Here is a 26,851-nt window from a genome sequence, read left to right as displayed (position 1 = left end):
ATCTGGGCTAGGAAGGAAGCAAGAATAAATGCAGGAACTTTATATGCACCATTACGAAGAGGAGGTATGGGTGTTCCTGACCTAAGGCTATATTACTGGGCGGCTTTAGTAGAACCGGCAAAGGCCTTCTGGAACTCGGTAAACCCAAAAAGAATTGGGTTTATTTGGAGTGTCTGTTTTGTGGTTTTAAAACACTAAAAAGGGATTACTCATGTGCCACCTTTTGAACCTGATAAAAATGTAAAATAAGCCTCTATTAGATTCTACAAAAGTGACATTGTTTGCTTGGAGCAAATATGTTTGAAGGAACAATGGTATCGCATTGGTACTTGCAGACTTTGTTAGATAACTGTAAATATTTAATATTGGATCTAGATATTGCGGAATGGCAACTACTAGGAATAATAACTCTTGAAAACCTGACTACAGGTGCAAAGGTAATCTCTTCCCCCCCCCCCCTTATAGTTATAATACAAATCTTTCAGATAGAAATGTTTTCACTTATATTCGACATTGAATATCTCAGAATAGTCATTCCTCAAATATGTAATACGTCTTCAAGACTAAATTATTTCAGTGAATTTTTACATGATGTAAAAAGAAAAAGGTAAACGGGAGGGATAGTAATTCGGAGTACAGAATTGAAAAGTATTGATCAACCGTCAAAAATGGGGTATATGATGGCTTTGGAGCGAGATACTGAGAAATCTTTTTCACCCCAGGCTTGAAGCCAAGCAATGCGATGGTCAGCTAACAACTTCCATTGCATTAACCATTTAGAATTATTACGTAAACTGCAATTAAGATGATATTTCTCTCCATCGCAAATAGCTGGAGGGTTTGTAAATTTATCGGATTTATGTTGTAGGGACTGCCATGGAAGAGGCAGCTTAGTCCATATATGGTGGGAATGCCCTAAAATCTTTGAATATTGGCGTGAGGTGTTTGACCCTGGAATTTTATAAATAGCTCTTTGTTGTCCTCAATATATTTAAGCAGAGACCTAACATCCAGACTATGAAATCTCTCCTTTTAATCATTATTGAGGTATTAGCATAAAGAGGGCAGTATAATTTCCTTGGAGCAGTGGAAATCTAAAACCACCTTGGAGAGAAAAGCAGAATCTGTTGGTTGTTATAGCAATGAAAAAAAAAAAGAGGTCTTGAAAGACAAGATTTTTAGAGAAATACTGTCTACTGGCAAAAAAGAAGGTTCCATGACCCTGGACAAAAGGTTTAATTCCCTGGGGGGATATCTAGGTTTTAAAGGTGGTCTAAGTTTCCCAGCCACTTTGACAAATCTTTTTATCCAGGGGTGTTCACACAACCGGATCTCAAACAAAGCACTAAGATTCGAAATTTGCACTTTGATAGTACGATTTGGCTTTTGGAGCACAAATTTTACTGGAATGGTTTTGTCACGATCTAGGGGTAGGTGGACCCACTAGGTCCCCCTGCCGTAGCGGAGTGGCAGCTGGCCAAACAACAGTCTATAAAGACTATGCAAATTCCTTAGCACAATAGTACATGTAAGAGTCCAGACAGTAGCAGAGGCTTTGGCACGGATGGAACTTGACGTGGCAGATGACACCAGACGTGGCGGATGATACCAGGCGTGGTAGACTACACCAGGCGTGGCAGATTATACACACACTTCAAGAAAATGCTTAGGTACAGGAAATAATATAGCAAAAGGATACGGGAACACTGGGAGCAGGACGCATCTAAAAGACCGTTTACAATACGAACATGGGTAGACAACAACGCTCAGGCTAGGAGTGGGAGGGCGATGCTCTTTTTATAGTCCAGTGTGATCTGGGGATTAGGTAGGGAACTCCTTTAAGGCAGGGGACAAGCACGGAGGTGCGCGGCGGCGTCTTGTGGCTGCAATCGTTACAGGTTTGTGGACACCAATGTTGCATTTGCAAAGCCCCAGAGCTACCAAAACAGAAGCGACCCGATTTTACACACCCCTCAAGGCATTCATCGAGGGGTATAGTGAGAATGACCCCAAAGGTGTAAATTACTGTGCAGTGGAAATGGCAATTTTTCCATAGATATGCCATTTCAGTGCCCAATATACTCTACCCAGCTGGTGCCATTGTGAAAAAGACAGCTCTCTGATTATCATGCTGTGCTCTACATGTGGCCGTAATCTTTTGCCAGGACATATCACAGGGCTCTGATGTGAAAGAGCACCATGCGCATTTTGAGGCCAGATTTGGTGATTTAAACAGCATTGGTTCACAATTACAGAGGCTCTGGAGGTCAAATAATATAAGAATCTCCCAAGAAGTGACCCTACTTTGGAAACTATATTTTTAAAAGCATTTCTCAAGGGGTGTAGTGAGCATTTAGACCCCACAGGGGTTTTCATAAATAAGGTACAAAGTGAAAATTGCTACATTTCCACTGATATGCTATTTTAGCGGTCAATATGCTGTGCCCATCTTGTGCCACTGGAGACACACACCGAATAAATAGTTAAGCAAGTTTTTCAAGGTATGGCAATGCCATGTACATTATGTAAACATATATAGCTGTTTGGACACAATGTAGGCCTCAGAAGAGAGGGAGCGCCATTTGGATTTTTGTTACAGTAGACTTTTTGGAAGCTTTGGTCACCAAAGAATCAATTTTTGTTAGTGTATCCCAAAATTGCACATCCTCTTCATCAAAGGAATGAAGTTAGGTCCAAAATTATTGGGACAGGGACACAAGCTTCATGATTTGGGCTCTGCATGCCACCACATTGGATCTGAAATGAAGTAACGGAGATGCAATTGAAGTTTAGGCTTTCAGGTTTAATTCAGGGGGATGAACAAAAATATCCTGTGAAACGTTTAGGAATTGCAACCATTTTTTCTACCCAGCCTTCTCATTTCAGGGGCTCAAAAGCAATTGGACAAAATTAACATTACCATAAATAAAATGTTTTTATTTTAATACTTTTCAGGCAATGACTGCCTGAAGTCTAGAACCCATGGACATCACCAAACGCTGGGTTTCCTCCTTTGTGACACTTTGCCCAGCCTTTACGGCAGTTGTTGTTAGTTGTTGCTTGTTTGTGGGTCTTTCTGCGGCTCGGTCACCAGTTTATAAATGCCCCATCTCCTACCTAATCTGATAGGTGCTGTAATGTAGATACAACCGTGGTTTTTATTTTGAAAAATTATCATTTTTAAGCAAGTTATGAACAAGTTTAGATTTATGCTAAATAGTTTCTTAATGCCCAACTGGGCGTTTTTTAACTCTTGACCAAGTGGGCGTTGTAAAGAGAAGTATATGAAGCTGACCAATCAGCGTCATACACTTCTCTCCATTCATGTCCATCTGTAGTCCCAGCACAGCGTTATCTCGCGAGATCACACTGTGCTGTCACATACACCCACAGTAATTTTACCGAAGTGTCTTGAGTGAATAGACATTGCCTCCAGCCACGATGCAATGTCTATTCACACTCCCAACACTTCGTAGACATTTTATGATGCTAGGAGTCCCTGCCTTCCCACGGAACTGCTGTTCCAACTCTCAATCAACAGCTTACAGATCGGCCAACCCCTATAGATACCTGCTCTTAGTTGCCCCGACTCCAACAACTCAAACATGTAACTTATTTTATCTTCGTTCTCCCTTATCAGCCTCCTCAGAGTACTTACTTCATGCCATCTAATAAAGGGTTTAAGCTGAAACGCTATAAAAAAAAAAATCCAAGGAAGAAGGGCAACACACACACACACACACACACACACACGTCTCCTTAAACGTTTTTGCTTTATTCTCACCCTCTTCCTGCCCCAGATTAAGTAATTTAATATGGTTTCTATTAATTTGAATATTTTTGCATTGATCCAGACCGTGCTGGCAGCTAAGACAAAGCACTATTTGTGGTTGTAGTGATCTTAACCAATGCCAACCTGTCTGCCCTAGATAATGGCATCTTGACCAAAGTAGAAATTCTGGACTGTATTTTAGCAAGAAGAGGCATAATATTTAAGGGGATAAAGTCCTCAATGTCTGCATCGATTTTAAATACCTAGGATATTCAAAACGTTGCGTTGGTTGATAAATCCTGGAGTTTATTCAAGGTTAGTTCAAAATGGTCTAGAGGAAGGAGCGTAGATTTAAGCCAATTGATACTTAATCCAGAAAATCTTCAAAGTCCTCTATTGCATGTATAGTCTTAGTTACATTTTTTTCTGAATTGTTTAAACATATTAGTATGTCGTCTGCGTAAAGTAAAACTTTATCCCTCCTTTTTCCACTGCCGAAGCCCATTATATCCTCTCTGCTTCTTAACCAAATGGATAGTGACTCTATGAACCGAGCAAACAGCAGCGGAGAGAGGGGGGGGGGGGGGGGGGGAGTCCCTGCCGAGTACCACGAGTCAGACACAAAGGGGCTGTAAGTCCACCATTAAGTCTCACTCTTGCACTTGGTCCAATATAAATTTTGCTGGCCCAGATCAAACTTCTCCATAGGTATGCCCACTCCACCCCGTCGAACACCTCGGTAGCATCCAATGATAGGATGGAACGGGTTCCCCCTTCACCCAACAATCTAACAAGATCTTCATTTACATTTCTTCCTGGGATAAACCCACTTTGGTCAGGGTGTATAATTGATGAAGTTACGTTAGCCAACCTCATTGCCAATGCTTTACGGATGTAAAAATATATGCTATTCAGAAGTGAAATTGGTCTATATGACTCAATTTCTATCGAATCTTTACTTTTTTTTTTTTTTTAAATAGAACAGTAATAATAGCCTCAGTCATTGACAATGGGAGACCCTCCTCCTTATACGATCCCTTGATAGTTTCCAGTAGTAAGGTGAGTAGCTCCTTGCCGTATTTTCTATATATCTCAAAAACGGGAGACCATCAGACCCTGGGGATGTATTCCCAGAGAAGGATCTAACAGCCTGTTATGGGAGCTCCCAAGGTTTTCCTCTGTTAAAGTAGGGAGTTTTATCCCATCAAGAAAAGGACTTAATTTTGTATCACTAAGGCCCCATGCACACGACTGTAAAAAACCTCCGTTTTTGCAGACCGCAACTGCGGTCCGCAAAAACTGACCCATTCACTTTCATTGAACGCGGACACCTTTCTGTAGCACTACGGAAGGGTGTCCGTGCCGTGGAAATGTTCCGGGAATTATGGAACATGTCCGTTCTTTTGCATTTTGCGGGCCGTGCTCCCATAAGAAAATTCGGCTGTCAGTCGGCGGCCGGCCGTGCCCGCAATAGCGGGCACGGTCGTGTGCATGGGGCCTAACTCCCCCCTATATAAATCTGAATAGATGTCGTACAATTCCCCCATTATTTCTTCCGGCTCCCGAGAGAGACCCCCCCAGTCGTCCCTTCACACACGCAACAATACTAGAATCTTTTGGTTGGCAATAATCTGCGTTCGCAATCTACCGTGTTTCCCAGATTCACAGAAGTAATTCTGACCAGAGGAAAAAAAAACAAAAAAAAAAAAAACAGCTTCTGCTGTGTTTTCTCAAGCAAAAACTGCTCTAGTTCCTCCTGAGCCTCAGCCTCCTGAGCCTCAGAGTAGTTCTTTATTGCATAGGTTACTCCCAGCAGTGAGGTCTCTCTCAGCACAAATTACCTTTCTTCTAAGTTCGCTTTCCTGTCGCAGAAAAGATTTGAGTGGTATATATATATCCCAATAAAGAACCCCCCTTAATGACACCTTCAAGGAGTCCCATACAAAATGAATGTGAGGAATTTACATTGGTTTCCCACCAAAAATTATTATTATTTCACTGCCAATCTTCCCCTGCTTATCTATCAATGTCAGCCAGTGTGGATTTATTTTAGTACACTCTTCAGTTGCCTGTGATTTTTTTTTTTTATAGTATTCAGCTCTATTTTAACCATATCATGATCAGATATGCCATTCATTTCATAGTCCATTCTCGCCATGCTCTCAGCAAATTCCGGATTCGATAAGGCCATATCAATAAGAGACATCGACTTGTATGTTGAGCTAGCACATGAATAGGCCTTTCTAGGACCATACTTATTTCTCCATATATCTACAAATCCGGTTTCGCTACAGATCCTAGCTGGAGGAGAAATTCTGAACAAATGTGGGTGGTTACCTTCTATTCCCTTAATCCTATCCAGTTGTTCCTATATTATGGAGATAAAGTCCCCAATGATCAATACTGACCCTTTATCGATCGTATTCAAAAACAATAGTACTCGATTTAAACCATCAGGTTTATAAGGGGGTGGAATATATACAAATACCAATGTGTATTTAGTACCTTCTAGTAACCCATGAAGTATAATAAACATTCCCTCTTTATTAATTTGTGATGTTATAATTTTAAAATCGAATGTGTTTGTGTACATATACACTAACTCCCCTAGAGTATGTTGTATATACCGCATGATACTCCTGTGCTGCCCATTTTCTCCTAACTTGATCTATCTTTTCCCCTATTAAGTGGGTTTCCACTAAACAAATTATTGCTGGGAGATGGCGATTGATTGAATCGAACACTGAGCATCTCTTTATTCTATCTCCCACTCCCCTGACATTCCAAACTATTATTTTAACCATAGCTTCGGTAAAAGAGGTAAGGATTCATATATTATTGTTGTACAGCACACTTATGAGAAAGGTAAGATCCGGCGAGCATGATGGGGGGAGGGATAAAAAAAATTCCTCCCTGCTCGGTCTTCAAGTTCAACTACTTGATTTCTTAGATCTTTATTTTCGGTGTAATCATTCTTTACTTCCTTTTTTATGGATGTCATTTCTTTAATAAAGTCCTGTAATCTCGTGGGCTCTGATAAATTACAGATTCCCCAGATGGCTTTTTTTTTTTTTTTAGCAGCTTGTCCAACTTTTTATCAGTTATTCCACAAGGGATTTCGATAAGTATGATTTGGCCCGGTTAATACGTAAACGATTGCCTAATTAGCATACAAAATCGCTCAATAACGTGTCCTATGAAGTAATGCAAATCCCCTCAAAAGAGAAAAAAAAATGGGGGAAAATATTGCAATAGTGCCCATGCTTCACAAGCTTCATAAACTATACTACCCCTAATTTTGCCTGCAATGCATTTAAATCTGAGAGCAGCATAGTTCCAGCGGCCCCTACAAAGCCCTCCTAGATTTTCCAGGATTTTAGGACGTTCAACATGGAGCATATCAAACATAGGGTAGAGATAAGCGATTAATGCAACAATTTAACAGTTGAATAGTTCAAAAATATCGCCTCATGTCATCCATTATATTATAGCACTCCAAAGGCCTCAGTATATCAGGGTCATATAAGGCTCCAGCCTCTCAAGCTTCCACGGGTCAGTCAGGTGAGTTGAACAGTGGATTTTATGATTTTACTTCGGACAGGCAAATAACAACCCAGCTTGAGCAAGTAATGCAAATTGATTGATTAAGCGGGCACAGTCAGTATACGACAATAGTGTGTGTATGTTATATAAGCAGTATTTGGCTTTCGCCTCTCACCCGAGCCAATACACGTAGAAGGCAGCCTCTTATTTCTGGTTTCTTTCCCACTTTCTGCATAGTAATATTGGAATTTCACCTCATCTCTCTTCCCAGAAGGAGAATGAGACGCCCAAAAAGCAGGAGCGCTGGGGGAACCAAAGGCATCGGTAGCATGTATGTTCCGGATAAGAGTGGTGTACAGGGAGCGCTCTCTCAGGTATTCTGGCGTCTGGCGCTCAAAGATCGAGTTTTCGGCACTCCATGTTCAGCCGGCATTCCCCCATCCCGGAGGTGGAAGTGACGTCAGAGGGGTGGAAGTGGCAGGTGGAGCGCAGCAAAGACGAGCTACGTCATGCCGTCCTGTCCCATCCCACCATCAAAAAAATCTGGCACTTTTAACAAATCAACTTAGCCATGCCCCCTCTTCTAGACACTTTACAGAAGTGTATATTGAGGTACAAAAGAGGTCTAAAACGAAATAAATGTGTCCTCAATTTAAACCAGAATTCTGAAGCATTTTGATTAGTGAATCTGCCCAACTGTTTTTTGTTTTTTTTTCATTTTAATAATTTCCCTCGTAAAATACATTGAACGCTATGTACATTTTCCTTGAAAATGGTTCCTAAAGAATAAAATAAAAAAAATAAACAAAAAATAATAATAATCTACAGCTCGCCCGGAATAAAACAACAGCTCACACCGCTACAAATCATGAGAAATAAAGTTATGTCCAACCAAATGAAGGGGGGAGGGGCAAACAACTTTAATAAACTTTAAGGCCAAAATTAGCCATATTAAAAAGGGGTTAATACGGAGTAAAGGGACTTAAATTATCTACCAACTATAATTAAAAAAAAAAAAAAAGTGACACTTTCAGGCTTTTCTTAAGTCTCTACTTAAAGGGATTCTCTCACCAGATGTCCGTACTGAATGACCAACAGGCTATTATGGTTTAGGCTAACCTGATTCTGACGTGTATTATGTCATTCCACAGATTGCCTCCTTTGAAGAGAAAAAGATTTTATTACATTTATGCAAATGTGCATTTTGGAGCAATGAGGGCGCCACCGTTGCATTGCGCAGTAGTGCCGATTAGAATGGTGACTTAAAGTTTGCACTGTGCTTGCGTCATATCCTAATCGGCACATGTGCAGTGTAATCTTTATGCTCATCCATTACTGCGCATGCGCCGATTAGGACGTAGGGAGGCGCACATTCACTACACTACGGGGCCAGGCGTGAACTTACCTAGTATGCTGCCTGGCCCGTCACTCAAAGGAAGCAGGGAGGGAGGGGGATTGAACTGGGGCATGACGAGAGAGCATTTTGGAGCGACGGTGGCGCCCTCGTTGCTCCAAAATGCTCATTTGTATAAATAAAAGATTTTTCTCTTCAAAGGAGGCGCTCTCGTGTTAACCTACTCTATCATAGCATGTTGGTCGTTCAGTATGGACATCTGGTGACAGACTCTTTAACAGAACGTCTTATCCACGTGCAGAAAAGTAGACTCCAGTATTAGATCTCACACTGAACCTGTAAAACATCTTTACATGTTGGAGAGATTATAAGAGTAGATCAGTCACTGGTTATTTAAGACTATGTTCACACATGGCACAATGACCCCATGACATATTGCCGTTGTTGGCAGCTGGAAAATCGGATTTTTTGAGCTCCTACATTACGTCATTACACACACGTCTATATGTACTGTACAATACGGTAATAAGGCTTCCACATGGCCAGCATTCCCAGCCTGTGCCCACAGTAGCGACCAACAAGACTCTTACCTTGTGATGTGCGCGGACGGTAGTTGTCCATCATGACCTCCTCGTCCAGATCCTTGTGTCCTTCTAGATACTCCCACTCCTCCATGGAGAAATAGACAGCGACATCCTGACACCTTATAGGAACCTGACACACACAATGATAGTCATCACCCAGACACCTCTAGTGCTGTTACTGTAGAATTTCCCAGAATTCCCAGCAGTGTCACCTCTCCAGTCAGCAGCTCCGTCATCTTGTAGATCAGTTCTAAGATCTTCTCCTCATTGTTCTTCTTATGTATCCGGGAGTGAGGGGGACGCTCTGTGATGGGGCTCTGACTACTGCTCCATCCTCCTGACTCATGGATGATGGGAGTCGTACAGTCACCCGACGTCTTCTTCACTATTGTGTACTCCTGTGTATGGAGAGACATATTCAGGGGAAAAATTACTTCCAGACTCCAAAACTGGCGATCAGAATAAATCCCTGGATCAACAACCCATCCCCAGAAATCGAATACAAATATCTGTAATAATATTATACTAAAGAAAGATCCAGGGACCTTCTAAACTTCACCATGACAATTTCTTAAAGTAGAGTGTTCCATAGTGTGACTGCTCTTACAGTAGAGAAACCTTTCTATGTGGGTGTAGAAACCTTCTTTCCTCTACATGTAGTGGATGCCTCCTTCTTATAGTTACATTTTAATATGTCCCCCTTTCCCTTCTTTCCTCCAGGAGATATAAATGACGTTCTTTAAGTCTCTCCTGAGAAGTTTCATTCTTAAGACCTTCCACCATTCTTGTAGTCGTCTTTGGCCTCATTCTATTATCTCAATGTCTTTTTGTAGGTGAGGTCTCCAGAACTGAACACAGTATCCCCCCTCAGGAGAAAGAGGGAGATTGTAAGCCTGCTGTACTGACAGCTCTGATGCCACATCTGTAATAATACTGGAGACCTCACCTACAAAAAAAAAATTTAAAGATTCGTTTTAACGGTAAAAGACCCCTTCCCTCTGTCCAACTAACTACACCAGAATAAGGATAGAGAAAACAAAACGCTTATAATAAAAGGGAGGGTAATATGATGGTGCCGATACAGAGGATTCCTGGAAACTAGTCAAATTAATCTTAATTTTCCCCATTCGCCCTCCATACCAGATAACAACCTAGGGTGGGACAATGGCCTGAAGTCCTTTCATAACAGAGGCCAAATCTTCTCCGGAGGAAAGATCAACCATGTAATGTTTTACAAACCGTCTCCCCTGGCCAGGTGCCGGCTCTACAGATCTGGTCTATGGATGCACAAGATCGTTCTGCCCAAGAAACTGAAATATCCCTCATAGAACCAGCTTTTAGGACTGGTACTTCTAACCCCTCGGAGATTAGGTTTCCCTAATAGTATTCTTTACCTAGTTTTATAGAGGCCTTCATGCCTTTGTTTTTTCCCATAAACTGCGGCAGAAGATTATTGTCTTTCCGCCAGTGTTGTGTAACCTCCGGGTGTTCTTGAATACAATTCTTCTGACATCTAAAAAGTTAAAAATCTTTTCCTTCTCATTAGATGAATTTTGACAGAATGAGGGTACCATGATATCCTGACACCTATGAAAATCAGAGACCACTTGGGTCTAACTTAAAAATAATCCTAGCCTTAAGAATTCTACAGTAAAGTTTCTGGAGTTCACCGATTCGCTTTGGAGGTTATAGCTAACAAGACGGATGTTTTCCAGGTTAGAGTTCTGAGATCTTCTAGATTTAGGGTTTCAGAGAATGATTTTATCAGGCCCTCCAGTACCAGAATTGAATCCTTCTTTAAGATCTTATCTAATGCTGGGCCAAAAACATTTTTTCCTTCAAAAAGGAATGGAGCAGATGTCTTCAGACCATGATTTTAACCATAAAGCCCTTCTGGCTGGATTAGATAAGGCTGAAGCTTTTGCAGCCATGCTTACCATCTCAGCTCAGACATCAGCTATAAAACCTGTTGCTTTTTGAAGCAACGGGATGGAAGAAAGCATCTGTTCTCCAGGGGTATGACTTTTAAGGCGAGATTCTAATTGACTAACCCAAATATGCATCGATCTAAAAAATGTCATTTTTAGGGTATGTTCACATGCAAACTCAAAAACGTCTGAAAATACGGAGCTGTTTTCAAGGGAAACCAGCTCCTGATTTTCAGACTTTAAGCCACTCACGATTTTCGCTGCGTTTTTCACGGCCGTTTTTGGAGCGGTTTTCAATAGAGTCAATGAAAAAGGCTCCAAAAATGTTCTGCACTTTTTCGCTGCTTTTTTTTTTTTTACGCGGCAGCTTTTAAAAAAGGCCGCGTAAAAAAATGGCTCTTCGGTACAGAACGCCGTTTTTCCATTACAATCAATGGGCAGATGTTTGGAGGCGTTCTGCTTCCGACTTTTTGAGCATTTACGGCCCAAAAAATGGCCGAAAATAAGTCGTGTGAACATACCCTTAAGGTGTTGCCGATTTTAGGTGGTCTTCAGAAGACTTTTCACATTCCTATCCATAGGATCTCTAAGCTGGGTGGAATCCTCAAAAGGGCTATTTTTTTTTGGCCTATTTTCAGGATCTCATCTCAAACTTCATCTTTGTCAAAAGGGAAACTATTTTTTATCGCTCTACGTATAGTAAGACATCTCTCCGGATTTTCTTATTCTGCTTGAATTCTTTGACATTTTTATGCATAGGCAGCACCCTCTTTTCTAACTCCTAAGTTTACAAACATCTCATATTGTATGGTTATTTGTCCTTTCACCTCCTCAATACTCATTAATATGTCAGTGACTTCAATAACCAGTCAGAATTTCCAGAAAAGTAGTATAATAAAATTTTACTTCATCCACCAGATAAAGGTTTTACCGTCCTCCCATGCTTCCAGACGAGAGACGTCTTCAGTGGACATGGAATCAAAATTAAGTTTTTTTTGTTTAAGGCGGAGGTGGACTAAAAGCAGGAGTGTGAGGAGATGCTTGGATTTCTTGTCTAGCAATAGACCTAATGTCATGAAAATGGGATAATATTTCTTAGAATGTTAGACACACAGCACATACATTGTTTTTTTGCGTTTTTTTTCTTTAAATGCTCTAGGTAGGTGTTTTTTTTTTTATTGGATTGCACATTTGTTAATTTGTGGATTGTCAATTTTTGAGCTCTATCTTTGGCAACCTAAAATTGGGTAAAGAAGGATCTTAGCACCAGCAGCAGACAAAACTATATAAAATAGATAAATTACCATACAACTATTTCAGTAAAGTCTACTTACTTTATCAGGATAAGTAGAAGGATGTCCATTATTAGAGCGTGCAGCAGACGGACCCTTCATGGTAGTGAAATAAACCAGAAAGAGAGCAAATGCGCCATACCTTTCTAAAACAGGCCTCAGATCAGGGCATTCCTGATAAGTGGCACCAAACGATATCCTTGCTGCTTTCAACACAGACCTCAGATCAGAGCGTTCCACGGGACATGGCTGACTGCTGGAAATGTAAATCTGCAGTAATCGAGAGATTACATAATTCCGTGCATAGTGCGTCCACCTGACCTCCCGAACTTCTGGTCAGATGGTATGCTGAACCCGGAAATCCTAAGGAAACATGCAATGGGATCTGAAGGCTACAGGACAAGCCGGTCAACCTCAGCACCCACCACGCGGAGTGCAGTAGACCTACTTCGTCCTGTCTACCAGATGTGAACCGGTAATAGCCAGACTGGGAGGAGAATGCCTCACTCCACGACCCAGGCTACCTGACAGACGTAAAAATACGGAGAAAGCGGTGTTATTAGCCCCAGAACTTCCACCTGTCCGATCAGGAGACCTCTTGCCTGTTGACCTTTTAGGAACAGAAAGACACTGGAGATGGATGGAGGAGAGGGTACTTTTGAAACTTTTATCTGCTTTCTGTCCCTAGAAGGTCCAGAGGATAATCTCTCCTTAATTCTGGTATGGAGGATGAATGTCGAAAAACACATTAATAAAACAGAGCGGGTCCAAAGACGACTACATGAATGGTGGAAGGTCTGAAGAATAAAACTGGTCAGGGGAGACTTTAAGAACGTCATTTGTATCTCCTGGAGGAAACATTGGAAAGGGGGGACATGATGGAAACCTTTACATATGTTACAGGAGGGAAGAAACTAGACAAGAACAAGGGGCACAATCTGACATTAGTTGTGGGGGGGATTAGAAGCAACGTCAGAAAATATTATTATACTGAAAGAGCAGTAGATACTCGGAGCAAACTTCCAGCAGATGTGGTTGGAAAATCAGCAGTAAGTGAATGTAAACCTGCCGGGGAGAAACAAGGATCTATCCTAAGAGAAAACTAAAAAGGAAATAATATTGTGGGGGGGGGGGGGGTGACTAGATGGACCATGTGCTCTCCTCCTGCCGTCATCTTCTATGTTTCTATATAGAGGTCATCCTGATCCACCTGGCTCTACATTACTATTGCTGCATTGGTGACACGACACATAACTGACCATATTGGTGGCTGATCTTCAGCTTCTTGACGTCACTTGGAAGGTCTGGACGCTGTTATACAGGACGCTGGATTCTTCCTATTACTTCCTATTATGTATTGTCCCTTCCCTATGTGTGACTTGTTCTATAATGTAGAAAAATTTACCTCTCCGCTCAACAGGTAGATGATCTCCAAGGTGAAGTCTAATATTCTTCTGCTCATCTCATTCCTGTCCTTGTCCATCCTTGGTGGGTCATTCAGGAGAAGGAACGTTGTGGAGGAGAAGATGAGAAAACTGGAGGAACTGGAGGATCTAGTACTGCAGACGTCTTTATGAAGAAAGGAGAAGATGGAAATCATGCAGGGGACAACATCATGTGTGACATACAGAACCTCACTTATTGATCATTGAGAGAAACATCTTCTCAGAGCCGTCACCACATGGAGTAAAGGGGTATTCCCAACACGGACATTTCTCCCCAGGATATGCCAGAAATGTCTGATAGATGTGTCTCCACCTCTGGCCGTACTCGGCTGTTTCTGGACCTCCTATACAAGTGAATGGAGAGAGTCGTGCACATGTGTGGTCACCTCTCCATTCATTCTCCACCTGGATGCAGTAATCACCTCACCAGGCGGGTTGGGGGACCCCCGTTCTCCAGATAGAGGTGGGACCCCCATATATCAGACATTTATGGCATATCTCTCAGATGAGAAGAGTAAAATGAAGACATTTCCCCCCCAGACAATGAAGACCTGACTCCTAACAACCTGACACATGGCGGATACTGGGGAGACATTGCTGACATCTCACAAGACGTGGTGCACACTATGCAGTCAGTGTTTGATATGAACTGTGAGGTTCTGCAGACTGCTGCAATGCCCAGGAATGGAGAGAACTAGGATTCTAGCCACTTAACCCCTCCAATTTCATTTGCATAACCATTGAAACCTTAGCTTCCGTTTGCGTAACCATTGATCTCAATGGTGACGGAAACTTTGCTAATGGCTCCGTTTGTCACTGTTGTGAAAAGGTTCTGTTTTGACAGAATCAATAGCGCAGAAATTCCTTGCAGCCTGTCATCTCTCAGTACTGGCTGCTACTAGCAGCCTTAGTACTGAGGGAAAAGATCGGGTGGGATCACAGCGGTGATCTCCGCTGATTAAACCCTTAAATGCGGCGGTCAATAGCAACCGCCACATTTAAGGAGTTACAACATCGGCACCTCTCAGCGCGATCACGATGGTTGCTATGGCAACTGGAAGCCTAATAGGACTAATACGCTGCCTGTAAGGGGGGATTCAGACGAACGTTGTGTTTTTGCGCGCGCAAAAACCACTTGACAGCTGCGTGTGTCATCCGTGTATGATGCGCGGCTGCGTGATTTTCGCACAGCCGCCATCATAGAGATGAGGCTAGTCGACGCCCGTCACTGTCCAAGGTGCTGAAAGAGCTAACTGATCGGCAGTAACTCTTTCAGCACCCTCGACAGTGAATGCCGAACACAATATCGAGAAACCTGTTAAAAAAAAAAAGAAAAAGTTCGTACTTACCGAGAACTTCCCTCCCGGCCGTTGCCTTGGTGACGCGTCCTTGGTGACGCGCCTCTCTTGACATCGGGCCCAACCTCGCTGGATGACGCGGCAGTCCATGTGACCGCTGCAGCCTGTGCTTGGCCTGTGATTGGCTGGAGCTGTCACTTGGACTGAATTGTCATCCCGGGAGGTCAGACTGGAGGAAGAAGCCGGGAGTTATCGGTAAGTCAGAACTTCGTTTTTTTTTTACAGGTTCATGTATATTGGGATCGGAAGTCACTGTCCATGGTGCTGAAACAGTTTAACTCTTTCAGCACCCTGGACAGTGACTATCTCCTGACGTCGCGTACCGAAATTTTTTTTGCCGGGTTCGGCCAAAACGAGTTCGGCCGAACCCGGTGAAGTTCGGTTCGGTTGTCTGGGTTCGCTCATCTCAAAGACACTCCGTTTGGATGTTTGGAAACCGAAAAGCACGTGGTGCTTTTCTGTTTACATTCATCCTTTTGACAGCTGGTGCGCTATTTCAGTCGGTTCGCACGGAAGTGCTTCCGTGCGACCTGCGTGGTTTTCACGCACCCATTGACTTCAATGGGTGCGTGATGCGCGAAATACGCGGAGATATTGAGCATGTCGCGCTTTTTGCGCAGCTGACAAACGCTGCGCAAAAAGCACGGACTGTCTGTACTGCCCCATAGACTTGTATTGGTCTGTGCGTGGCGCGTGAAAACAACGCGGCCCGCACGGACCCAATACACGTTCGTGTGAATCCCCCCTTAGTGTGAAACTGACAGGTATAATACCCTGCAATACATAAGTATTGCAGGGTTATACAACAATGATCCAACAGATGGATTTACAAGTCCCAAGAGGGACTAAAAAAATAAAAATGTTGTACAAAAAAAAAAACTAAAAGCTCCAAGTAATCGTAAAAAGAAAAAAAAAAATAAGAAAAAAAAAAATCGCCCTTTTTCCCTTATTAACTCCTTTTTATTAGAAAATAAATAAACTATGCATAATTGGTATCACCGCGTCTAACGGCCAGAACTATAAAAATATATTGTTATTTATCCCGCACGGTGAAGGGCGTAAAATAAAAAAATTAAAAAAAAAAAAACACAATACCAGAATCGCTAAATGTGTAAAAAAAAATATGAAATAAATAAGGATAGAAAAGTCGCATGTACACGAAAATGGTACCAATAAAAACTAGTTAGTTCAGCAAAAAACAAACGCCTTCACACAGCTTTCTTGATGGAAAAATAAAAAAAAGTTATGGCTCTTAAAATATGGCGACACAAAAAGTAAATATTTTTTTTTTAAATGATTTTAAAATCGGACAAACACTGTAAAGCATATAAAAACTAGATACATACGGTATCGCCGTAATCGCATCGACCCGCAGAATTAATGTCATTTATAGTGCACGGTGAACACCGTAAAAAAAATTAATAAAAAAAACCTGTAGTTTTCACGGCCTAATTCCACTAAATTTAGCAAAAAAACGTTGGGATTAAAATGATCACTGTACCACTAGATAAATTCTCTGTTTTGGTCTCTCAGTGGATTTGCAAATGTGAAAAACCAATCCAGCAAACTTAAAGAGGCCCTGTCACCAGATTTTGCAACCCCTATCTCGTATTGCAGTGTAGATAAGAGTAACGTTTTTTTTTTTTTAAACGAGCATTTTTGGCCAAGTTATGACCATTTTTATATTTATGTAAATGAGGCTTTCTAAAGTACAACTGGGCGTGTTTAAAGTAAAAGTACAACTGGGCGTGTATTATGTGTGTTACATCGGGGCGTTTTTACTTCTTTTACTAGCTGGGCGTTGTGTATAGAAGTATCATCCACTTCTCTTCACAACGCCCAGCTTCTGGCAGTGCAAAGACACAGCGTGTTCGAGAGATCACGCTGTGACGTCACTCACTTCCTGTCCCAGGTCCTGCATCGTGTCGGACCAGCGAGGACACATCGGCACCAGAGGCTACATTTGATTCTACTGTTTTGGCCCGGCAGGACCTCTTCAAACCTGACATGGTGCCTAAAATATATTCTAATAAAAAGGAGGCCCTAAAATCCTCTAGGTGCTCATTTGCTTCTGAGGCCGGTGCTTCAGTCTAGTAGCACACTAGGGCCACATGTGGGATATTTCTAAAAACTGCAGAATGTGGGCAATAAACAGGGTTGCGTTTCTCTGGTAAAACCTTTAGCATTACAGAAAAAAAAAAAAAGGATTAAAATGAAACTTTCTAAATGCTGGTTTGAATACTTTGAGGGTTTCGAATATATAAGGCCCTTAAAGTTACTTCCAACAGAACTGAACGGGTCCACCAAAAAAAAGATTTTGGAAATTTCCTTGAAAATGGGAGAAATTGCTGCTTAAGTTCTAAGCCTTGTAACGTCCTGGAAAAATGAAAGGACGTCCAAAAACCGATGCAAACAAAGTAGACATATGGAAAATTTTAACTAGTAACTATTTTGTGTAGTATTACCATCTGTTTTACAAGCACATACATTTAAATTTAGAAAAATGCTACATTTTCTCAACATTTTGGATTTTCACAAACAAATACTGAATTTATCGACCACATTTTTCCACTAACATAAAGTACAATATGTCAAAAACATTCTCAGAATCGCTTGGATAGGTAAAAGCATTCCTAAGTTATTACCATATAAACGGAGACAAGTCAGATTTGAAAAAAAATCGTCTGCGTCCACAAGGCCAAAACAGGGGTGTCCTGAAGGGGTTAATTTACCTGGTATGCAGTGACATATTACAAGGTGAAAATATATCAATGAGAATAAATATCAAGATTAAGTAATAAATTGTTTGGCATAGTAGAAGGAAGTTGGCACTACTAGTAAAACTTTTGAAAGGGGAGAAGGTACGCAGAGCAAAAAAAAAAAAAAAAGACAGAAGAAGCGCTACACTTAGCACGAAACTGGCTGTAACCTGCCATGCAATCTGCTTTGTCGCTTTTATTTTTGCTGGATGCCACAATAAAAGAAAGAAATACTACCTTATGGGTGAGTGCCATAATGTCATCCTTTTCACCATTTGTAAAATGGATTGCTAGAGTGCCGCTTAATTACTTTTTGTGATACTGGTGCGCGGTCTGGGCAGTGAAGAGTGTGAGTGTATGTAAGGTCCTGGCAGTGCAGTGCAGATATGTATGTAAGTAAGGTCCTGGCAGTGCAGTGCATGTGTATATATAGACCTCATAGTGGTCGCCTTGTCGTGGCAGTTGGGCTCACCTGATTTTATCAAAATGTGCGCTAAGAATCTCCCTATTGTAAGTAGATTTTGCAGTAATGCATATTTATTTATATTTAGCGGCTTAGGTGGCATTAGTGTCCGCAGTGTGATGTCACCATTTTCTTGTGTGCTGTATATTTGCAGTCACAGGCGTTCTTGCACCTGTATACACGTTTTGTTTCATTTTGTTGGAATGTGCTGTTCAAATTTTCATGTTGTTTATGTGATTCATATATGTGGGGTTAGTGACTGCCTCCATTTTTGATCTTTCACTCCTCCCATTCTGCCCTGGGTGATTTTAATTAGTTTAATGCTGGTTCCTACTCTTCCCAAGAATATGTAGGCTTAGAACCAGCGTAGGTTCCCACCTCAGAGGTCGCCTTGTCGTGGCAGGTGGGCTCACAAAATTTGATCAAAATGTGCACTTCGAACCTCCCCATTGTAAGTAGATTTAGAAATATAGCTTGGTTCACACGACCTATTTTTAGGCGTAAACGAGGCGTATTTTGCCTCATTTTACGTCTGAAAATAGGGCTACAATACGTCGGCAAACATCTGCCCATTCATTTGAATGGGCTTGCCGACCTACTGTGCAGACAACCTGTAATTTACGCGTCGTAGTTTGACAGCTGTCAAACGACAACGCGTAAAAATACAGCCTCGTCAAAAGAAGTGCAGGACACTTCTTTGGACGTTTTTGGAGCAGTTTTCTCATAGACTCCAATGAAAACAGCTCCAAAAACTGATGTAAAAAACGCAGCGAAAAACGCGAGTTGCTCAAAAAACGTCTGAAAATCAGGGGCGGTTTTCCCTTGAAAATAGCTCCATATTTTCAGACGTTTTTGGTCACTACATGTGCACATACCATAATGCATATTTATTTATATTTAGCAGCTTAGGTGGCATTAGTGTCTGCAGAATGCGGTTGCCATTTTCTTGTGTGAGAGTGTATGTATGTATGTATGTATGTATATATATATATATATATATATATATATATATATATATAAAAAGGTCCTGGCAGTGTATATATGTATGTACTCTACACTTCACAGAAACTGCTCTTACTAAAGCTGACGGTAAATCCTCTCTCCTGATTCTTCTGGATATCTCTGCAGCCTTTGACACTGTAGATCACAAAAACTCCTACTTAACATGCTCCACTCCATTGGCCTCAAGGACGCTGCTCTCTCTTGGTTTTCCTCCTATCTCTCTGACCGCTCGTTCAGTGTGTAATTTGCCGGTTCTATTTCTTCTCCTTGTCCACTTGCTATTGGGGTTCCTCAGGGATCAGTCCTAGGTCCGCTCCTCTTTTCTCTCTACACAGCCCCTATTGGACACACTATCAGCAGATTTGGCTTCCAGTACCATCTCTACGCTGAGGACACCCAATTATATACCTCTTCCCATGACATCACCCCTGCTCTAATACAAATCACCAGTGATTGTCTGTATGCTGTCTCTAACATCATGTCCTCTCTCTATCTGAAACTGAATCTTTCTAAAACGGAGCTGCTTGTGTTGCAGCCATCTACTAACCTCCCTAAACCGGATATCTCCATCTCTGTGTGTGGCACTACTGTAACTCCTAGGCAGCACGCCCGCTGTCTCTGGGTTATTTTTGACTCAGATCTTTCCTTTACTCCTCACATTCAAGCTTCTGTTATTTTCACCTCAAAAACATCTCCAGAATCCGCTCTTTTCTTACAGAGGAAACAGCCAAAACTCTCATTGTTGCTCTGATTCCCTCTCGTCTTGACTACTGTAACTCATTACTAGTCGGTTTTCCCCTCACCAAACTCTCCCCTCCCCAATCTATCCTCAATGCAGCAGCCAGGCTCATCTTTCTGACCAACCGCTACACCAACACCTCTACCCTGTGCCAGTCACTGCCCTGGTTGCCCATCCCCTTCAGAATAAAATTAAAATGTATTACTCTTACCCACAAAGCTCCCCACAGTGCTGCACCTCCTTACTTCTCCTCCCTCATCTCTGTCTACCACCCTACTCGCGCTCTACGTTCTGCCAACGACCTTACATTAAAATCCTCCATAATCCGAACCTCCCGCTCCCGTCTCCAAGATTTTTCTCGTGCTGCACCCGTCCTTTGGAATGCGCTACTCAAGACAATCAGATTAATTCCTGATATCCACAGTTTTAAACGTGCCCTGAAAACACATCTTTTTAGACAGGCCTATAACATTCCCTAATCTGACTCCTTTCCTTGGCCCCATTAGTCATCAGAATAAGATTCCTTCACACTCAAAATTACATAGTTTGTACGGTTGGACACATGTCCATCAAGTTCAACCAAGGGACGGGAAAAGGGAAGGTAAAAATTTCTACACATAGGAGCGAATACTTTTTTGTTCTAGGAAATTATCTAAGCCTTTTTTGCAGCCATCTACTGTCCCTGCTGTGACGGCTCCTACGGTAGACCGTTCCATAGATTCACAGTTCTCCCAGTAAAGAAGGCTTGTCGCCTCTGCAGGTTGAATCCTTTTTTACTCCAGACGGAGGGAGTGCCCCCTTGTTTTTTTAGGGGGTTTTACATGGAACAGGATTTCACTATATTTTTTGTATGTGCCATTAATATATTTATATAAATTAATCATGTCCCCCCCCCCCCTTAGTCGTCTTTTTTCAAGGCTAAATAGGTTTAGTTCTTTTAATTTTTCCTCATAACTTAGATTCTCCATGCCCCTAATTAGCTTCGTTGCTCTTCTTTGTATTTTTTCTAACTCCAGGGCATCCTTTCTATGGAGCCCAGAACTGAACTGCATATTCTATATGAGGCCTCACTAATGCTTTGTAAAGTGGTAATATTACATCCCTGTCTCGCGAGTCCATGCCTCTTTTAATACACGAGAAAAAAGGATCTTTCCAGGGGCGCTGCTGCGTGGTAGAAATGATAGGAACGAAATCCAGAGGTAATGTAAATAAGTTCAATTTATTCGGGTGAGTGGCTACGCGTTTCAACGATGAACAATCGTCTTCCTCAGGCCATGTATGCAATACATTGGACACATCTTATATAGCATGTGGGTTCAAAATTAACACGAGTGAAAAAAAACGCCAAATCTGCAGAGGTCAAGGTGCGATCGTGACGTCACACCCGGCTTTTTTTCTTTTTCTTTATTCTCACCGCAGGGCAGTGAATACATAAACATGTTTAATATACAAACCAAATAATTCTTTGTAAATAGATACACAAAGGGGTAATGAAATTGCAAATAAAAAAGAAAAATGGAAAAGAAGTTTGAAGTGTTCATAAAAAGGTCTTTCTAAGCGGTATCACACTGTCATTAATATACGACTATGAAAGCAGGGAATCATACATTAGTCAGTAAGTAATTAGATGGAAACAGTAAACTGAGGGTTAAAATAATAATATTGACAAGGGCTACACTAGAAGCCAATGTGTTGCTGGGTTACAGTGAAAAATGCCAGGACATGACTTCATTACCAGGACAACCAAGCAGGAAACGGAGTAACAGAACAAATCGGAGATATCTGCGCTTAATGTAGATAGATCATTGAAAGATTAAATACTACTTTAAAAAAAAAAAAAGGGGGGGGCTTAAATAATAAAAAAAAGCATTATTAAATAAGAGAATACCCATAGGTACGGTATTAGGCATATACATTCTTTTGTAACTATACAGGTAAAAAAAAAAAAATAAGAAGAAGAAAAGATTGGATTTTGCAAGATTCTCCAAACTGTGCAGACCTGATTTAGGAATACGCAGTGTATCTTTAGCTCTGGTATGTAATTCTATCAGAGGAATAATAACTTTACGGGAAATTGGTAGTAGGGTACAATAAAATGATGCTTTTTAAAAAAGGTTAAAATTGCAATTATGTTGCCAGGTTAACAGTGCGGGACAACGAGACCAGAGGATCTGAAAGAAGATCGGGGATAAAAAAGGCAGAACATGCTGCAGGTAAGTTAATAAAAAACAGTATATTACAGTTAAAATAATTAGGTATGCAATATTTAAACCATCGGTCAATTTAGAAGAGTACGCAAAAATTGCAGTACCAACGGAAATTTTAAATTAGAGTGCAATATTTTAGAGAGAAGATTCAGAGAGAAGAACTTCCCTCTAAAACTAATTAAAGATGCAAGACATAAAGCCTCAGAATTATCTCAGGATTCCTGCCTAAACCCGGTACAGAAAAAATCAGAACCAAATAAATACAATACTAATTTTATTACTACTTTTAATCAGGGGAACAAAACAGTTAGGTCAATCTTGCACAAACATTGGCACATTATAAAAAGCGACCCTTACCTTAAAGATGCGATACCAGCTCATCCTAGCATCACTTTCCGACGATCTTTGACTCTGAAAAATATTCTGGCCCCCAGCAGAATCCGTAAACCTAAAACATTATCAGCCACCTTTCTATCCAGACCCAATGGCTCCTACAAATGTGGTCACCCACGATGTCTATGCTGCAATAGTATCAATAACAAAAAATACACATACACATCAACAGTCACAAAAGAGTCTTTCCCAATCAAGTCACCCTTAAGTTGCAGCAGTTCCTATGTAATTTACTTAATGGAATGTACGTGCCAACTCCAATACGTGGGTCGAACGACACAATGTCTGAGATCCAGAATAAACAAACACAGATTCAATGTGAACACAGGTTTTTTGAAACATAGTGTGTCTCGCCATTTCACCCATGTACACAAATGCCAATTCAACCAAATCACAGTTACACCCATTGAAGACATACATCTTGATGTTCCCAACAGATTCAATAAACTTAAACAGAGGGAAAACTATTGGATCTTCAAATTACAGACATTGCACCCAGGGGGTTTGAATGATATCTCCGAATCAACATTGGATTAACCCACACCTCTATTATTAGTAAATTTGTAAACTAATACTTGAGGAAAAACAATCTCCATAAGTCAAATTATTACACAACAATAAACATGGAGCAGTATTTGGTAAATATGAGTGACAAATTTATTCATCCGTTATGCGTTCTCTTTCTGCCACTTAAACCTCTCATCCATAAAGTCTATCATGCCGTGATTGTCCCCTTTTAGTTTAAATATTGCATACCTAATTATTTTAACTGTAATATACTGTTTTTTATTAACTTACCTGCAGCATGTTCTGCCTTTTTTATCCCCGATCTTCTTTCAGATCCTCTGGTCTCGTTGTCCCGCACTGTTAACCTAGCAACATAATTGCAATTTTAACCTTTTTTAAAAAGCATCATTTTATTGTACCCTACTACCAATTTCCCGTAAAGTTATTATTCCTCTGATAGAATTACATACCAGAGCTAAAGATACACTGCGTATTCCTAAATCAGGTCTGCACAGTTTGGAGAATCTTGCAAAATCCAATCTTTTCTTCTTATTATTTTTTTTTTTTTACCTGTATAGTTACAAAACAATGTATATGCCTAATACCGTACCTATGGGTATTCTCTTATTTAATAATGCTTTTTTTTATTATTTAAGCCCCCCCCTTTTTTTTTTTTTAAAGTAGTATTTCATCTTTCAATGATCTATCTACATTAAGCGCAGATATCTCCGATTTGTTCTGTTACTCCGTTTCCTGCTTGGTTGTCCTGGTAACGAAGTCGCGTCCTGGCATTTTTCACTGTAACCCAGCAACACATTGGCTTCTAGTGTAGCCCTTGTCAATATTATTATTTTAACCCTCAGTTTACTGTTTCCATCTAATTACTTACTGACTAATGTATGATTCCCTGCTTTCATAGTCGTATATTAATGACAGTGTGATACCGCTTAGAAAGACCTTTTTATGAACACTTCAAACTTCTTTTCCATTTTTCTTTTTTACTTGCAATTTCATTACCCCTTTGTTTGTGTATCTATTTACAAAGAATTATTTGGTTTGTATATTAAACATGTTTATGTATTCACTGCCCTGCGGTGAGAATAAAGAAAAAGAAAAAAAGCCGGGTGTGACGTCACGATCGCACCTTGACCTCTGCAGATTTGGCGGTTTTTTTCACTCGTGTTAATTTTGAACCCACATGCTATATAAGATGTGTCCAATGTATTGCATACATGGCCTGAGGAAGACTATTGTTCATCGTTGAAACGCGTAGCCACTCACCCGAATAAATTGAACTTATTTACATTACCTCTGGATTTCGTTCCTATCATTTCTACCACGCAGCAGCGCCCCTGGAAAGATCCTTTTTTCTCCTGCAACTCTCTCTACCTAAGCGGTCCTTTTGGGTTACCGACTCGGATCTGGCAGCAGCACTGTGGTTTCTATTATACATGCCCAAAAACTTCGTATCTAGGTGAGCACACTACTTGCCCTCTTGTCTCACCTTTACCAACTGATCTGCACAAGGTGGCGCCGTGCGTTTTTTTCTCTTTTCGTTCCTCTTTTAATACACGACAATATCCTGCTGGCCTTTGAAGCAGCTGATTGACACCGCATGCTGTTATTTAGTTTATGATTTACAAGTACACCCGGATCCTTCTCAAAAAGTGAATCCCCCAGTGTAGCTCACCCTAGGACTTATGATGCATGCCGGTTGTTGGTACCCAGATGCATAACTTTACATTTATCTACATTAAACCTCATCTGCCAAGTGGATGCCCAAAAACTTAGTGTGTCCAAATCCGCTTGTAATTTACGAACATCTTCCATAGACTGAACATCACTACATAGCTTGGTGTCATCTGCAAAAATAGAATTAGTGCTATTAATCCCATCCTCTATATCATTAACCCCTTCCCGTCATAAACAACTTTCAGATCTTCATTTTCGTTTTTTCCTCCCCACATTCCAGAAGCCATAGCGTCTTTATTTTTCCGTCGATATAGTACTATGAGGGCTTGATTTTTGCGGGACGAGTTGTAGTTTTTCGTAGCACCATTTATTTTGCCATATAATGTACTAGGAAACGGGAGAAAAAATTATTTGTGGGCTAGAAAATGAAAAAAACAGCGATTCCTCCATGGTTTTTTGCGCGCCGTTTTTACGGAATACACTGTACAATGAAAACAACATGTTAACTTTATTCTGTGGGTCAATACGATTACGGCGATACCAAATATGTATAGTTTTTTCTATATTTTACTACTTTTATTTACATGTAAAAACCCAAGTGTAAAAAAGAAAATGTATTCTGAGTCGCCAAATTCAGAGAGCCATAACTTTATTTTTCCGTCGATTAAGGGCGGATTTACACGAGCGTGTGCGTTTTGCGCATGCAAAAAAACTGTGCGTTTTGCGTGCGCAAAAGGCACTTAACAGCTCCGTGTGTCATCAGCGTATGATGTGCGGCTGCGTGATTTTCGCGCAGCCGCCAGCATTAACCCCTTCCCGACATTTGCCGTAAATGTACGTCATGGAAAGCATTAACTTCCCGCATCTTGCCGTACATGTACGCCGAATGTTTGGGACCAGCTCAGAAGCTGAGCCGGTGCCATCATCACCGGATCTCAGCTGTATCTTACAGCTGACATCCGGCTGTAACGGCGGGGACCGAAATTAGCTTCGATGCCCGCCATTAACCCCTGAAGTGCAGCGCTCAAACGCGATCGCTGCACTTAAGGTGTTTGCAGCTCATCGGAACCCCAGTAATGAAATTGCCAGGGTTCCGGTGGCTGCAATGGCAACCGGAGGCCTAATACTGGCCTCCCGGTCTGCCTAGCACCGAAGCCGGTCAAGATCCGCCCGGCGGCGGAGCCTGATCGGCTTCCGTAGCTGCCGGCAAGATGGCGCCGGGTCAGGAGCTGATCCGGCGTCATCAGCGGTGGAAGTCAGCTGTACTGTACAGCTGACATCCACCTGTAACGGCAGGAACCGGAGCTAGCTCCGATCCCTGCCATTAACCCCTTCGATGCAGCAATCGAAAGCGATTGCTGCATCGTAGCGGTTACTAGCAGATCGCCAGCCCTGACAGGCAATCAGGACTGGCGACTGCTGTTATGGCAACAGGAGACACAATGGTCTCCTGCTCTGCCATTACGGAAGCCGATTTAGGCCCCGCCGGGAGGCGAAGCCTAATCGGCTTGCTGTCAGTGAATGACTGACAGATCTAATACATTGCACTACATAGGTAGTGCAATGTATTAGAAAAAAAAAAATCTGACCGTTGGACCTTCAAGTCCCCAAGTGGGACTTGAGAAAAAGTGTAAAAAAAAGTGCAAGTAATAAAAGTTTGAAAACAATAAAAGTTTCAAGTAATCAAATAAAACACAATCCCCCTTTTACTCTTATCAAGTCCTTTATTATTGAAAAATAATAATAAAACTATATGTATTTGGTATTGCCGCGACCGTAACGACCTGAGGTATCAAAATATTATATTATTTAT

General features: G+C 41.3%; 1 protein-coding gene across 4 annotated transcripts in view; it reads right to left on the bottom strand.

Annotated features, from left to right (window-relative positions):
- LOC142659414 (uncharacterized) overlaps positions 1 to 26,851 on the bottom strand; it is a 90,513-nt gene that overhangs the window by 41,152 nt on the left and 22,510 nt on the right. For 3 of the 4 annotated variants that reach the window (XM_075835572.1, XM_075835653.1, XM_075835828.1), the window contains exons 2-5: positions 23,638 to 23,711; positions 13,879 to 14,042; positions 9,466 to 9,651; positions 9,260 to 9,383 (exon numbers count right to left, since the gene is read on the bottom strand). In XM_075835572.1, coding sequence (XP_075691687.1) covers positions 9,260 to 9,383; positions 9,466 to 9,651; positions 13,879 to 14,042; positions 23,638 to 23,711 — 548 coding nt within the window. The remainder of the gene's footprint in view (positions 1 to 9,259; positions 9,384 to 9,465; positions 9,652 to 13,878; positions 14,043 to 23,637; positions 23,712 to 26,851) is intronic. The other variant, XM_075835738.1, reaches the window with a different exon arrangement.

This window comes from Rhinoderma darwinii, chromosome 1, assembly GCF_050947455.1.
Source record: "Rhinoderma darwinii isolate aRhiDar2 chromosome 1, aRhiDar2.hap1, whole genome shotgun sequence".
Taxonomy (NCBI): domain Eukaryota; kingdom Metazoa; phylum Chordata; class Amphibia; order Anura; family Rhinodermatidae; genus Rhinoderma; species Rhinoderma darwinii.
The sequence above is the reverse complement of the archived record's forward strand: the minus strand, read 5'-3'. Positions and strand labels throughout refer to the sequence as shown.